At 33.0% G+C, this 17,316-nt stretch overlaps 1 protein-coding gene across 2 annotated transcripts; it reads left to right on the plus strand.

Annotated features, from left to right (window-relative positions):
* Positions 1 to 1,693: 1,693 nt before the first annotated feature.
* Positions 1,694 to 13,491, plus strand: LOC126705749 (chloroplast envelope membrane protein). Of its 2 annotated transcripts, XM_050404925.1 has the most exons (8): positions 1,694 to 1,911; positions 2,084 to 2,776; positions 5,097 to 5,182; positions 5,556 to 5,729; positions 6,695 to 6,809; positions 8,222 to 8,319; positions 8,762 to 8,897; positions 13,014 to 13,491. In XM_050404925.1, the coding sequence occupies exons 2-8, from the start codon at positions 2,177 to 2,179 to the stop codon at positions 13,080 to 13,082; spliced, it is 1,278 nt and encodes a 425-aa protein (XP_050260882.1). In that variant the 5' UTR covers positions 1,694 to 1,911; positions 2,084 to 2,176; the 3' UTR covers positions 13,083 to 13,491. The 2 variants fall into 2 exon arrangements, with proteins under 2 accessions (XP_050260882.1, XP_050260881.1); XM_050404924.1 differs by having other exon boundaries at positions 1,694 to 2,776.
* The last annotated feature ends 3,825 nt before the right edge of the window (positions 13,492 to 17,316 follow it).

A 17,316-nucleotide genomic window follows, 5' to 3' on the forward strand; every position in this document is an offset into this window, starting at 1 on the left:
TGGGGGAATATTTAGGCTTGGGCTCTACCATATAACGCAATGTCAACGTCTTCTTTACTTGTCCATAGCATGCTATCTCAAATGCATCAATCATTTACACCATCCAGTCAATTTACACATACAATAGGAAATGGTTCATATGATCGACAAGTGACACTACCACTTTTTGTCCCTAATCCCTTGTGAGCTTAGCCAACTTAGAGCAACACTCATGACTCAACTCCCTATCACACAATCTCATGCACTCTTATTCATGTTCAAACTCTCAAAGTCAGCTTGAATTTTGGAAGAAAGTACAAAACTTTGACATGTTGGTAGATTGTCTTCCCTACCCCTTCGCCTTCATATCACTTAGCATTAGTTCATCCCACTTTCCCAGAGGTTTTTATTTTTGACTTGTAACATAGTCAAGGGCCACATAAAATACATAATGGATGCAATATACAATTATACATGCGATTTTTAATTTTAAAAAACACTCTTTATTATAAAAGCAATATCCCTTTTAGGTATGGCAATCCCATGAGAGTGGTATTTTACATATGGAGAGATTGTTTGAGAACATAATAATCAAACATTCCCTTTTATTTATAGATGACCATATGCTCCTATGAAAAGTTGTGTCCTTTCTAGTTCTACCACTTGTAGCCTTTGCCAAAGGTTGTAACGCCTTTCACCAATAATAACACCCATTCATCAAGGATCACACCCTTTTCACCAAAAGTCATAGAGATGTATCTTTCATAAAGGTTGCAACACAACTTTATTGTAAATAGTTACTTCATATATTTATAGCTTATCAAAATACTTCATATACTTTATATTTTTTAAGACCTTCTTCCCTTTTTTTTGTGTATGTTAAAAAAATACGTAGTATTCTTTAAAAAAAAAAAAAAAAATCATATACTTACAAAAACGCTACTTAAAACCTTTTTTTTTTTTTACCAACAATCCTCAACCTAAAAGTTAATGGTTTTCTCTTTTAGGGAATAGAAAAGTAGAAATTGAAGTTGAGGCTTTATTACTAATTTATTAGATGCATGTATAACTTACTAATAAAATAAATCTTGAAATCAATAAAATTCTTAACTTGAGGTCATATCTAATAAGCTTGCTACACTTGAGAGAGGGGGAGAGAAAGAAAGAAAGAGAAAATATTTTAATAATAAGAGAAGAAACAGAAAATAATTTAATATTTGTAACAACTTGTTACAGTAAGCTGTTAGTAGTAGCAGCTCACTATAACAAGTTAGTAAAATATTTTAAGTTTAGTAACATTGATGTAGGGTGTTTTCGTTTATTTGAAACTATAAAATAACTAAAAAGTTATTTTAAGAACATTGCCGTGGATGCTTTAATAAGATATTTACTGCTTTGGATCATTTGAAAAATAAATAAATAAATAAATAAAATCATGAAGCTGGAAAATATCAAAAACCTTTAATAATTACAATAAAAGAATTTGAATCATAAACCTTTTTATTGAAAATATCAAAAAAATCTTCAAAAAAAATATCCATTGACCTAAGACTTTTTAACATAGTAAGATATTAGTTATTTACTGCTTCATTGAAGAAAAAAAAAATCCTCAAACTTGAAGGGCAATCAGGTAATTTAACAAGAAAATAGCGTGGGCAATCAGCTAGCTTAAATTCTACCAATAAATTACATTTAGCCCAAAACCGTTATCCACTTCCCTCTTCTTAATCAAAGTCTGCAGCACAAGCCACGTTCTACAACAGCTCTTTGGGGTTTTACACTCCAAAGACACCAAAACACACAATTTCAGACTGACCCTTTTTTTTCTCATTTCCTCTATCCTCACCTTCACAACCAAAGAAAAACTCAAAGAGACACCATTTTCTGCTTTTTTGGGTTTCTGGGTATTCATGCATTTGCTCAGCTGAGTTGGTATGTGATTTAAAGTTTTCTTCTTTTTCTCCTGAATTACATAAAAAGACAATCTTGTTGTTGTTTTTGTTTTTGTTGTTCAGTTTCTTTTGTTGAACTATGAATGACAACATAGTATCAGTGCTCCAAGAAACCAACGAAACATGTTGTTTTTGATTGTGTGTGTGGCTAGGAATGAGGGTTATGGTGGTCTTTTGACTGCTTTGAACACAACTTGGATTGCTTTATTGCTTTGAGGAAAACTGGAAAATGTGGGGTTTTATTCATGTTCTTAATGAGCAACTCAATTGTGTTATGCCAAAACTTAATCTTTACTAACCAAGAAGTATTGCGTCGCAATTCATCAAGTTTTTCTGCTCAATTGGGTGGGAAACGGAGGTGGGTTAGTGGGTTTGTTCCGAATGCTAAGAATAATAGCCGTCATACGAGGAAAAGGACTTGGTGGCAGAAGTTCTTTTTCGATGAAGATGGCAATTGGTTTGGTTTGAAGGATGATGACATGGTTGAGGACCAATTGGAGGTCTCTAGTGATGAAGAGTTGTCACAAGGAGACAAGTTTGAGGAGTGGAAGAGGAGGGCCGAGGCGATTGTAGAGTTAAGGGAAGCACAAGAGGATATGATGAATGAGGAGAGCCGGAGGTGGGAGGATTGGCTTGTGGATGGGAATAACCATGTTAGTGATTCTTCATGGAGTCAAGATTGGGATAGTGGAGTTGGGAATTCAAGGGAAGATGTGCAGGCTGATCCTAGTGAGATGATTCCTGAGAAGGGTTTTATTGAGTCTGTCAGGGATTTGGTTATTGGGGAGGAAGATGATGATATGTTATATGAAGACCGAGTTTTCCGGTTTGCATCACTGAATTCGGTAAGTTCATATATGCAACTTGTTTAGGTAGATACTTATGATTGTTTAATCTATATAATATGTTTGTCTACAGTGCTAATCCCTGTGAACTTGCATTGCATGGGTTGTTTATGGGTTTCTAGTGCTATTCAAGTAAATCCATCCTTGCTGATAATTATCACATATCAAATGTAGTTGAGATGCAAATTGACAACGTCCCACTAAGGCAATGTGGTCCTGGTGTAGTGGTAACTATTTCTGAGGATAAAAGCACTTGAGTGGCCTTTTAACAATTTGATGATAATTTTTTTTTTTTTTTCTCTCATTATGATTTTAGTCAAAGGGCTGGACTCTAATAATACATTTTAAGAAAGCCTATTATACATCAAATGACCATGATGCAAAATAGTGGATGTAAGAAAAGGAAATCAATCCTAGTTCTATAATTTGTACCAATATAAAGTGATAGGATCTCCAGAAAACTAATAATTGAAATTTCATTTGTCAGCTGGTAGGAGGAATGCAGTTTACCACTTAATCTTGGCACTAATTTGCTAAATTCTTTTTCTCATTAAAGTTGCTTTTACTGGAGAAGAATATATGTTGCAATCAAAATGGAGCATGATACAGATCTAGAATTATATCTTAATATAGATTTTTGTATGAATTTTATTTGTAGCACAACTTCTTGCCACCTGTTAAAACGTGTCTTGAATGTTGGTTTACAAGCCTGACTCCTTTTCTTGCTTGGTTTAAGTGGTTAGCTGACTTTGTGCTAATATATAATCACCTATTAGTTCCACAATATAGAGTTCAAGCAGCAACATAAAGTCAATTCTTGTTGTGTGATTTTGTGGGATAGGGATCTTTTAGGTGAATTTGGGATTTGGGTTGTATGAGAACCCTGTGTGTCACTATTGAATCTCCTTATTTTGTTAGTGAAACTTTCTTCTCAGTGTCACTTGAGGATGTAGGCCTAATACTATGCCCCGTAATCTTTGCATTTTCTATGTGACTTTGTTATATTTTTCTATTCCTATTTCACATAAACCTACCATAATCAAGTACACTCACAAAAAAAAGGTATCAAAGCTTCTGCAATCTCAACACCCTCCTTTGTGACTTTGAAATTTGATGTCAAGACATTGGTCTTGGTTTCCAAGAGGATACTTACTTAAAAAAAAAAAAAAAAAAAAAAAAAAAAAATCCAAGAGGGTCTCCCTGTAGGTTTTTGCGGTTTGCATCAACTTAAATTTATAATTCGCAAGGCTTCCTACCAAACTATATGTGGTTGCTACTCGTTTTCATTTTCCACCAGTCTCCTTTTGTCTGAGCCTCTGAGGCAGTAGGGCAAGTCACAGGCCCAATGTGAGACTGATCCCTTTGATCTAAAAAATGAAAGCAGTAATGAATTTAATGGAAATAACAACCTTTTTCATTCTTGGGACATGTCATGTCCAAGAGGACAAATAATTTCAGTAATCGTACCATAAACTTCTCTCACCTTACCTCCCTCCAAACTTAAAATTGAATGATTTTCATAACCTTTGTAAGTTCCCCAGAATAGAAACAAAGCAGTATGAAGTACTGAATAGCTATCATGATCTTTCTTTTTCTGTTTCTATCTTGATTATAGTACTCCGTAAATTCTTTCTGTAGTTGACCTATGTTCTCACGGACGGGCCATTTAATTAAGGGGAACTTGAATTTGCTTTTTAGAGATAAAATCTTGACTTGCTCAATTAAGGTTTCAGTGTACTCAAGATCTGCAGTTTAGGGATTTCAAATGCCTGTTGGGTAGCTGATGCTTTGGATGTTCCAGTAATGGATGTAAAATTATTGGCATGTGCACACAATCAACTTCAAAAGGGGCAAACATTAATAAGAACCCAGAACTCTTTGTTGATTTCAAGTGTTGGAATATTAAATAATTTAAGAATTCCAAAATATGAAATACTGATCATTCAAGATTGTTGCTGTTGTAGGCTGATTGTGGAACAATCTCTGTCCCAAAGCTTTAATTAAGCAACCTGTTGTTGTGTATGTATTTCATGGTTTGCAGAGTGCATATGAGACAGAGAGAGAGAGAGAGAGAGAGAGAGAGTTCAATAATTTGAATAATTGATTATTGACAATTATATGGCATTAGATTTTTTATTTATTACAATATGCAAAATACGAGAAATAATTTTAAAAAAGAATTCAATATGCAAAATAATTTAGTTTAGTTATCTACTTATTAAAAAGGATATATAATTCATTCATAACAATTTGGATAATCTGCTGAAATCTTTTGTTAATCATAACTTGATGTCCTAAACCATATTCTTCCTTGTTACAGGCTAAATTCCTGGCGGTGTTGATAATTATACCCTGGGCCCTAGATTTTTTGGTACATGACTATGTTCTCATGCCTTTTTTGGACAGGTAAATTTTTTGAAACAAAATATGATAAGTAATATTCTTTTTCCTAATCTCTGCGTTTCAACATTGATTTTCTTTTGGTTAATTCTTCTTTTCTTGAATACAAACACTCACAAACACACTCACATACAAAAGGATATTGATGCAGCCATGAAAGATTTACTGGTTGTGGTGGAAGGTTGTCTTTTTTTCCCTCTGTACTTACTATAGTGACAGCTGATTCTAGATTTTGTATAGGGTAATGGATGTTTAAATTTTAGTTTAAGTCAAAGATTTGTAAATATATCACATTGAATCGTGGATTTTCTTTTTCTGCCATTTGTACTTGAACTTAATTTCTTAATAATGAATCAAGTAACTCCTATGTTTTGAACAGATATGTGAAGACTGTCCCACTTGCAGCACAAATTTTTGATGTGAGAAGAAATCAAAAGCTTGAAATGGTAAAAGAATTAAAGATGGACAAAGCTAGATACCGGCTTGAGGTAGAGATCGGAAAATCACCATCTCTTTCTGATGAGGAAGTTTGGTGGGAGTTACGGCATAGAGCGTAAGTTTAGCACACTTTTGTGTTCCTTGGGCAACATCACATTTGTGATACTATCTTTATTTTTCATTTATTTTTGTTGTCTTGTGTTGTGCAATAGCACTCCCAAGATTCAAATAAAATATAATAAAGACAAAAATAAATCAACAAGCACACACACACAAAGAACATAGAAATTTACTTGGTTCAGCAAATTACCTACATCAACAAGTGACGAAGAGGATAAATTTCATGTAAGAAAATAGGTAGTTTACAATAATGGCACTCAAGATCTCTAAAAAAAAAAATCAGACAAAACCCAAATACAACCTAGGTTTTCTCTCACAAAAGTAGATGGCAAGAAAACCTTGGCTGCAGCAGCTTGGAATTCTCACGCACTAGGTATTCAATAAGCTAGGTACATATAGATACTATACAAAAGCTGGCATTAGAGCTGTGGGCCTATATCAATGACTTGACCAGCATTTGTGGCAATTCAAGCCACACATCATCAACATTTTGGTTGTTGAAATTGTATCAAGTTGAGTAAGGTTAGATTACAGGGACAACTGATTCATAAGAAAACATCAGATTCTATCACCTACCTAGATGGTATATCTAATTTCCTACATAGGCTTCAGGATGTCCAGAATTAGCAGCACCTGGAAATAATAAGCTTAGAATAAATCAAATTCAGAATTCTTCTTGCTCACGATGCCAATGCTAATGGAAACATGTCTTTGAGAAACATATCATTAGAGGAATTTGTGAATAATGACTTTATCCCCTCTCAGATAAAAACTTCATAAACAATTACAAATTGCGTATTTAATTATTGTAAGACAATTTACAGCTGGAAATGTTATTCTAAACAATTGCTGCCCCCAGAAAACTTTCCTTGTGTTCTGTTCATATGAAAATAGATTTATAAACTTTAATTTCTTTAGTGAATGCTATTCTTATTGGCTTCCTATTTGTTGCTTGAACAGATTAGAGTTGAGAGATGAGTGGAGGTTAGAGAATCGTAGAGCATTTGCCAACATATGGTCAGATATGGTATTTGGGATCTCATTGTTCATTCTTTTATACTTCAATCAGACTAAAGTAAGTTACCATTACTCTATTTGCCTATTGCACTCCCTTGCATGAATCTTTGTCTATGAATTACTGCAGACAACACTATTCATTGATTTAACCTTCTGTCCACTGGCTATAAAACAAAAACAAGGCTCCTGCTTTTGTGGGGTTTGGGAGTAGCGGTTGGTAGGCTTCTAAAATGTACTGGCTAAAGACTTTTTGTTGTCCTAGCTAGTTTGACTCGTAAAAACTAATAAAAAACTAACTTTGACCTAAAGAAAATAAAACCTAAGATACATAGGATCTCCTAGAAGATTCTAAACTCAACTAAAGTACCAAAATCCTCTTAATTTGCTGGAATTGTTGAAATTACAGATGTGCCTCTGAATATAAAATTGACCATAACTAATAAAAGAAAAACCCAAATAAGAAACTGTTTTAACCCTAAAAGACTCGTACCTAGAACATTAAAACCATGTGACTTCTTCTTCAATTGGATTTCACATGTGGACCTAATAAAATAAATCTTGAATAGGTGAATCTGCAAAGTAACAGCAAACCAATCTTCCATGGCTGCATCACAATCTTAGGCTTGCTGCTTAACCTAACACATTATATTCTGAAATAGATCTAACTTAAAATTGACCCCTCACTTGACATTCTTCCTGTAGCTCTTTAACTAGTTACTACTCCCTCATAGATATGTTTAATGATATTTGTGTACTTAAACCACAATGCCCTTTTTTTCTAAGACCGTCACATTAAATCACCATATTCCTATAAACATAAAATCCCGTCACGAATATATTATATTTATATATATATGAAAAGTGAGTGAATTCTTCTGCTTATTCTTTGAGCATTAATATGCTGAAGACTATAAGTCAATTGCTGGATTGTTGGCAAGGAAAACTTCATAAACACAGGAGATCAAATATATGAATAGCTATTCCATTGTGTGTTTTGTGGACAATTTGGTGAGAGAGGAACCGTAAAACTTTTGACAGTTTTGAATGCCCTCAGCATGTTATTAAACAGTCTTTGTTAAGGTCTTTGTATGATTGGATGACTACCTTGGGTAGCATCCGTTCCTCATATTTTTTAGAATTCTCAGATGTTTTGAATGTTAGATTGTAATTCTTTAGAAGTAGTTCCATGCACACTGATTGTGTTTTCAGCCATCTTCTCTTTCCAATAAAAGTATTTTTTAACCATAAAAAATATGCAATTATCTCAAACTAGCTTCAATCATCGTGGGATTCAATCTTAATGTGGGTGTTGAGTGGACATTGCCCTTTGCTATTACAATACGTCTATATGTTTTCTCTCTCTTTTCTGCTTAAAAATGTCTAGCTGAGAAACGATATCTTAAACTGCATTTAAAGTTCATGAAGTTGTCACTATCATAAGTTCTTTAATTCCGTCCCTTACTTTTGCAGGTAGCTTTGCTGAAATTCACAGGTTACAAACTATTAAATAATATTTCAGATACTGGGAAGGCACTCTTAATTATACTTATCACAGATATTTTTTTAGGGTAATATATCTGCTCTTTATAAATTGTAATCATTAGTATTTTTTTTCCATTGAATTAAATTTGATTAGTACAATGAAAACTTATAGGGATGATATTAAATGTGGTAGCCATCCACAATGTTGTATATGGGGTTCATAATATTACTTCTTTCCCTTGACATTCATTTCCATTGAAAAATTTGACTTTAATTATATGTTTATGCTGCACAATGCATAAAGAATTAATTTTATCAAAATGTTTTAGCTGAGTCAGATTAAAACCTTTTCCTTGTGAGCATTCACTGTAATCTTCTTCTTTTTATTTTATTGTGGTTTTCCCTGTAATTTTGCAGAATTCCTTAATTCTGCTTGTCAATTTTTCATTATAACTTAGCCCATGTTGTATCGCTGATACTCTACTTCTCAACTTTTCAACTCTAACATATGACATTATGTACTTCCAGGTATCATTCTGAATCTGGATGGCAGACTTTGTTAGAGATAATAGTTGAGCACTATGGCCTTCAGGTTGATCAGTCTACTATAACCATATTTATCTGCCTAGTTCCAGTTATCATTGATGCGTGTGTGAAACTTTGGGTACGTTCTAGACTTGATGATTTCAACACAAATTTATGTTTTCATGTCCTTTTATTAATCAATATATGAGTAGGATTCTGGTCATGCAAAAGTGTTACTTTAGCTTCCCATAATATAGTTAATTCCTTGTCATCATGCTCCACAGCGTTATAAAGGGACTGAGCTCTCATTCAATCAAAACAGTTAATACATTTCCTTTCTCTTAGTGCATCTGTCTGTATGTCTGCACATGTGTGTTTAACATGACAAACTCATGATATTTTAAACGTTCTGAACAAAACATGTGTGTGTGTGTGTGCACACGTGCATGCTATGGGAAGCTTATGTTTTAAAAGCTCTGAGCTACTCTAGAAGTGAGTTTATTATATGACCTCTAATCATCAACCATAATTTCTACCTAAGTTCCACATCCAACCCAATAATTTTAATATGGATATGTCCATACTCAAAAATGTCTCAATGTACCACCAAATTATGAAATTCGCTTTACATAAAATCTTATCAGTGGAAATGTATACTGCCCAGAAAACTCTATTATGAGACAAGGGCATCATTGCACATTATGGATAGAGAATATTTAATGAGATGACCAGATTCTAGGGGGAAAAGGCTATGCTTGAATTCATAGCTAAAATCGTAGGAGTGCATAGCCTTAGACCCAAGAACAGCTTCAGGAAGCACGCCTAACTGAAGCTTTCTGAAGAACCAAATAAATTCAATTTCCACCATGGTGAAGTTTTTAAAGTGCCCTTCTTATTGCTTGCATATAATAATTGTAAGATGCCTTAAGTTCTAGACATTATAAAACTAGTCAGAATTGTTGGAATGTTCTAGAAAGATGCTATACTACTATGCAGGGTTTTTAAAGAGGTCTTAAAGAAACCTTGCTTTTAAGGGGGGCTTATTTTTTCCAGGGAGACAATTTAAAATTAGTATTCAAATATCATACAAATTTGTTCGATATAACTTTGATTGAGAAGGCCCGTGGTCAAGCTCTCGATACAGTTTCTAAGAGGCTAAGACTTTGTTTATACTTTATAGAAGGTTTTGCAATTCATAGAGAGAATTTTTAGTGATTCATTCTGCTAAGGGTAGTCATTGACAAGGATGGCTAACATTTATCCTTTAGGTTTCAAATTTATCAGTGTTGAGGAGTAACTCAAATAGTATTGTAATTGATTTACATAGTGTAGAGGTTATTAGTATAGGGTATACACGTGTGAGTGAAGTCCCATATTGAATAAGAATGACAACAGGGATTGGTTAATATAACATAGTTGGGCCCAAACCCATAGGGCTTAAGCCTTTTGGGTTAAGTGGCATACCTACATGTTATATTAACTATTCAATTGGAGTCTCCCCAAGGTGTTATCTCCCCAACAAATTTGCATTCCTTTCATGGACACGTTTGGCTGTGGCCGTGGTGCTTGGCCGTTAGAATACTTGATTCTTTTATCATGTAGAATATTCGAGCAAAATATTTTGTGTCTTGCTATTGAAATAATACTTCTTGGCCTGTCTTGAGGCTATAGACTGTTTGAGAGGGTAAAAGGCCAAAAAGTAAGTTTTGAGGTTGTTATGAACTGGAAAAATAAAATGATAGTTTAGTCGATTCGAGGTGACTAGTCTCCTGAACATAAGAGGGATTTTCTGCTTGCCTCTTATTCATGTGTTACTCAATTTAAATACAGAACTTAGTTGCCAACTGCAACCAATTCAAATTACACATACAAATGAGAAAAAAAGATAACAACTCTTAATATAAAAAAACAACCTAATCTCCTAATCTTATCTCCTAGATAGTAGGACGATATTATTGATAACAATTCAAATTAAATTCAACTACTTGAATTCAAATTAAACAAACAACTACTACTACTTGAATTCAAATGAAACATCTGACTATTGTGAGGCCATCTTCGGCTATAGCTTATTTGAATTGCTTGTCTGCCACGTCCTTGGGACACAACAGAGGTGCTAAATTTTCAATATTAATTCCTATTCAAGTTGATAATTTAAAGAACTTTGATGTCAATCTAACCAGTTTTGAAGCTTCAGATGTCTACCTTTAAATGAAATAAGTTTCACTCAAAAATTTGCTATGGTGTAAAAGATAAGAGCATAGGATCAACTACCCATCCTCTTTGAACAAATCATAACCTCATCATCTTTGAGCAACTTCTAAAACAGCCTCAACCCTAACACAATTCTAATTATACAACTCTAATTTGATTTGTTTTGGCACTAGGATTCTCCAACACATCTATGAACCCTAACAGTCTATTCTTGATTTCTTGTTGGAGAAATTATGATTGTTCCCATTTAGCAAGAAATTTGCGTATTTTTGGCTACCTCTAGTCATTCACTCTTAATTGTCAAGGCTTTCTTTTTGAAGCATGTTTGTTGATTGTATCAGTTAAGTCTTTACCTGCCCAAAAAAATTTCAATACAAAAGAGTCAGGCAGCTGAAGAGATGGATCTAAAGGGGAACAAATGTACACACGTCAGTGCTAATTGATTTTGTTGTACATTGGCCCCTTAAAAATTGTAGTTGGCCTTCTCCCAAGCTCTTAACACATCTACATAAGCCTATCCATTAAATAATCTTTTTTTTAAAGTAATAAGTTTTATTAGAAAAAACTAGATAGCACCAGGTACACTGGATGTATATTAGATGGACATCACAGATAAGCTCTAAAAGTACAATGATCAATAAACTCTTAATAAGTTTGAGAAGGAGAAAATTATTGATGCCGCAACCATTTGAATAAAGTTCTTAGGAGATGTAACTTCAGATCTCGAGTTTTCCTCTTACATCCTTCAAAATTACTTGCATTTCTTTCACTTCAGTTGCTCCACATCAAGCAATGTGGGGTGACCTTCCAATTCTCACTGTTCCGATGTCACCCAAAACAGCCTTGTTAACAAGCTAGTAAGTCAACAACCATTCCAAGCATCACCCACTGAACCCCAAAAGGGTAAAGACTATATACTACAACTACCTGGCAATGGGACAATGTTGCAACAAGTGGACCACTATCTCCCCATCCCCCTTGCACATACAATCCTAGCTCATGAACACAATGTTTCGGTCTATCAGATTATCTGCTGTTTGGATTTTAATTGAAGAAGCAACCAGAGAAAAAATGCTACTTTTGTTGGGACCTTAGGCTTCCAAATGCTTTTCCAAGGAAATTATCAACTGCTGTAGGGGCTAATGCTCTGTAATAGGATCTAACCTTGAAACCCTTCTAAATATACGGCCTCCAACACAATTTATCCTCTCCACGACCTCACACCTCTGTAGAATAAAATAGATCCAAGAACAACGAGAGTGACATCAGTTCCCAGTTTGGTACTGCTCATGTAAAGTTTAACTCCCAGTGAACAGACTCGTTGTGGAGCTGCATCTGATCTGCTACTGAAGCTTCCTTATTATCTTGTGCACTATGATACAACTCAGAGAATGACTCCTTTAAGATAACATCACCACACCAGGCGTTAAACCAAAATTTCGTTCAAGCTCCATCACCTACCTCAAATTTTATGAAGCGAGAAAACTTTGTCCACCCTTTCTATATATCTATCCAAAGGCTGATCCCATGTGGCCCAGTAACAGCCTTGGTGCACCATCCTCCACCTATGGAGTTGTACTTCAGTTCTACTACCTGCCTCCATAGTGCCCCCCTTTCCATTCCAAACTGCCACAACCATTTATCCAATAAAGCTTCATTAAACAATCTAAGGTTCCTTTCTCAATGAATTTATAGCTGGTGGGCTTAATTCCTATTGCATTTCTACATGTGCTTGTCTTATTTGGTAGAAAACTAAAATAAAGCAATAAATTAATAATAACATTTCCATGTGATTTTGCATTTTCTGGATCATTTAAAAAAAAAAAAAAAATCATGAAAAGCATCTCGTGAAATTGATTCTTTCCTTATTATTTAACCTATAAGGGAAATTAATTATCAGAAAAAACCTATAAGGGAAGTTTGTTCCTACTTCATACATTTTAGCAGTCTGTTTATTGATAACCATGCTCTCTCATATAATGTAGCTTTCTTTCTATTTGTGATCAGTTCTGTTTCTTACCTTCTTTTGTTTGTGACACAGATGTTTAAATTCCTTCCAAGATTATCCCCTAAGGTGGCCAATATATTCCGGGAAATGAAGCGTCACTAGTGAAATTTTTTTATTTGGGAATTTTCTCTCACAATCTGAGAAATTCCCAAGCGAAAGGTAGAGTGTATCACCAACATTAAAAAATTTTTCCCCTCTTGAGATTTTCTTCCTTGATCTTCCTTTTATAGAGAGGTGTATTTGGTTTTGTTAGTATATAAAACATTAGGATGAGGTCTCAGGCTTGCTCGAATGTAGTTCAATATTTTATATGAAGATAGGAGCTTGTAGTCATTCGAATCAAGCACCAGTGATTAACGTGGATGGTTGTAATACAGTTAAAGATCATGATTCTCTTGAAATTCACAATAAGTTGTCACACATATTTTGTGGGAAAAAAAAGGGTCAAAATTTTGTTTATCAACTATACTTCATAATTCTATATCAAGGTGCCTTGCTCAGTTGCTTGAAATCTTTTTATTTTTTATTTTAAATATTGTTTTGTTAGCTTTGCAATGTACTTTTTATTTCCGGGATTTGACCTTTTTGAAAGAGGCATATTGAATATCCAGATTTTTCATATGTACTGTAAAAAATGTTGTCACTAGACCTATTGATCTTTCCACACCAACTGAAGCCTTAAGGATATTTGGATTTTACACTTTAACGTTTTAAAATTTGGATTTTATCAACTAAAGTTTGGAGATGTTTGGATTTTACTTTCTAAAGTTTGGGGTATTTGAATTTTACACTATGAAGTTTCTAAATTTAGGGATATAAAATTCAAACACCCTCAAGCTTTAGAGGGTAATATCCAAATTGTTAAACGTTAGGGTGTAAAATCCAAACACCCCTAAACTTTAGGGAGAAAATCTATATTCTGAAACTTCAGGGTGTAAAATCTAAATACCCCTAACTTTAGGAGTTTAGTATGCAATTTAGCCATAATCAATATATATATATATATATATATATATATATAACCGAAACTTCTGAAACTCCCACAATTTTTCACATCACCACCATTTTATTTTAGATTCTTTTTATTTTAGGTTTTATATCTTATATATTTATTATTTCTCTTCAACATGTAATTATCTTATCAAGTGTTACAATAGTTTAGTTTAAGTAAAACTCTATTAAATATATGTTTTAAGAACTTGAAAATTCTACTTCAACTAAAATTTTATAACAAAAATTTCAACAAATATAAACCCCTGCCAAGGTTGAAACCCTTCATACTCACTCAAATTTTCACAAAGAAAACACACACAGCAAATTGAAAATTTTGCAAAAAAGGTACGGGACTTCATGAGACCACTTTATAACTTTGTATCCATGGAGTTGCTCAGAGTAAATGTAGAGGTAAGGACATGTTGTCATCTTTCATGCTCTAACTCTCTATGATTACTACTTTATAATATTGTTATTGTTGTGACTTGTGAGTGAGTTTATTAGTATGAAAAATCTACATGTGAAAATTTTAATTGTAAAAATTTGTTTTTACGATTAAAACATTAGATTTAATCATAATTTTGATTTAATAATTAACAATTTCATCAATCAAATGTTTTCTAACGTTGGTGTAATTTGTACTACTATATATGTTATATACAGAACCCTCATATGATCTTGGAAAAACCACTCTATAAAAAATAATAAATAAATAAATAAAATTCATCAATAACAAGAAGAAGAGGTTATTCTTGACCATCAAAACCACAAATTTCCTATCATCAATAATCAATTTTATATTAATGTTGTGATATAGTCCATAGGTATTAAAAAAAAAAAAAAAAGAGAAGTATAGTCCATATGGGAATGGTTTAAATGTTCCTTACTTGATTTTGGAATCTCAGATTGATTAGTAGAATAATATGGAGCGAGGTGCATTATTCATATTAAAAGTGGCAATTCACATTAATAAGAAACTAAACAATAGTGTGTAATAACCTCTATACATATGGTGGTGGTGTAGCATTGGTGCATGTGAGAGTTAGAAGATAGTTTTGTTTATTTATTTATTTATTTAAAATATGCATCCTACTTTGTTGATACTTATACAATATTTATAAGAAACTATTCAAATTCTACTCCAATTTATTTGTTCATATCCTATCAATTTCATTTTCTTTTTTTGGATAAATAATAAAACAAAAGTAGAATATGCATCCTACTTGGTTGATACCTATAAAATATCTATGGGAAACTATTTTAAATTATAAAATAATTTTTCTATTAACTTTTAATTAATAGTTTTTTCATATAAGACTCTCTATTTGTTTTTTTTAAAATATATGTGATTTTAAATTTAACTATCACGTGCATCACATGAGTTAGCGACTAGTGTATATATATATATATATATATAATAGGTTCAAGTTATACTTTTTTATAGCCTTTGATTCTTATAAGATCTAATGGTGAGAAAGAAACTATTTTTCACGTCATTAATATATTAAAATTTAATTACATAACTGCCCCTGCAATTAATGTACATCACCTTTTTTTTTTTTTTTTAAGAAAGAATGTATATCACTTTATTATTCATTTTTTTTATAAATATTATGCACCTTCTCTCTCTAATTCATCTCTTCCACGGCTCCACCTTATTGCGTGGGCCACAAAAACAGCAAAGGAACAGAACATACTAAACCAACTAAGTTTGTGGAGGTTGTTTTTCTCAAAAACAAAATTTTGTGGAGGTGGTTTTTAGATCTTAAGAGCCCATTTGGTAAGAGATTTCTAGTAAATGTTGTTGTTTTGTGGAAATAGGTGTGGGTAAAAAAGTGTGTGAAAATATGTGTAACGTTATTTAAATATTGAAAACTGTTGTTTAAACAACAGTAACAAATGATGGTGGGTCTCGGTCAAACTCGACGGTGGCTAGAAAGGCTTGGTCCTTGGTCTAAACCCATTATCACTTTGTAATACATATGCAGCTATCAATTAGAATAGTAAAGAACCTTAAAATGAGTAGGGACTGTTACCATGTGGCAAAATTGGTGTCCAAAGTTTACAACAAAGAAGTAATTGTTAGAGATAAAACTTGACGATATCACCATTTCAAGCTTGGTTTGTGTTCATATACATAAAGATATTGGTGAGAGTTTAATAAAGGAGACTATAAATTAATAAATTATTGATCCAGTTTTCTTTCTCTATGTACTATTTGATTCTAAAGGGCAAACAAAATCAATACTTCCTTTTCAATCTTTAACCATGAAGAGACAATCAATACCTATAGCTAGTATTTTGTGAGGGTGGGTCTTCATCTAAAACCCAACTGGTTTAATATGTTTAGTTCTTTAGCCTCATCATAAACCTAGCTGGTTTTATGGCGAAGAGGATGGAGCTGTGGTAGAGGTGACGCCAAAAAGAGAAGGGAATTTTTCTTACCATTGGATCTTATAAAAATCAATGGTAGCAAAAAAGTGTAATTTTTTTTTTTGAAATAATATAGACAGAAGACTGAAAATGGGAAATGAGGGAGTGGGAAGACAAGACTTACAAAAGGGCCTAACATTTGTAAGTACTAGCAAGGCTTATAAACCGAAGACTCACACACTAACTAACCAATGTAGTACACACCCATCTATATATATACACACACATCATAACATAATTTAGAAAAATATGGATCACCTCACAAAGGAATAATATCAATCAAACATGTCCAAAATAATAAAATGATATATTTGTAGAGATAGAGAGATAGAAAATCATTTTAGAAACTGTTTAATTTTTAGAGAGAACAAATTGTTTTCCACAAAATTTAGAGAACAAATTATATATTATACCCCAATTATAAAATTATATATTCACAAGCATCGCGTGGATCTGCGATAAGTTGAGATAATTAGGGAGCATTCCAACTTAGGATCCTCATTCCATCGAGTTGCTAATTTGAAAATTCCAAATATTTTTAGTGGAGAGGCTGCATCTACTGTAGCCACAAATAATATCATGAGTAAAGGGAGAAGCAGTCTTCACTTTGACAAATTATCTCATGTATAAACTCCCCATAGTAATCATATTAAAAATCGAAAAGAGATCTAAAGATTACTGTCTATGTACCTCAACATAAAGGATCAGCTTTGATAGGAGCTTTGTACCTCAAAAAAAGAATCAAGAATATATCTATCGAAGGACCTCTTTAATGCATGCTATGAAGTTGAGAAGCTCTTATCAACCAAAGTTACACATATATTATTCCAGGCAAAAATAGCCAAATATCACATTTTGGCAAAATTTGTGGCAAACTAGCACTGTTTCGGAAATATTTAGTAATCTACCA

Source organism: Quercus robur, chromosome 11 (assembly GCF_932294415.1).
Source record: "Quercus robur chromosome 11, dhQueRobu3.1, whole genome shotgun sequence".
Taxonomy (NCBI): domain Eukaryota; kingdom Viridiplantae; phylum Streptophyta; class Magnoliopsida; order Fagales; family Fagaceae; genus Quercus; species Quercus robur.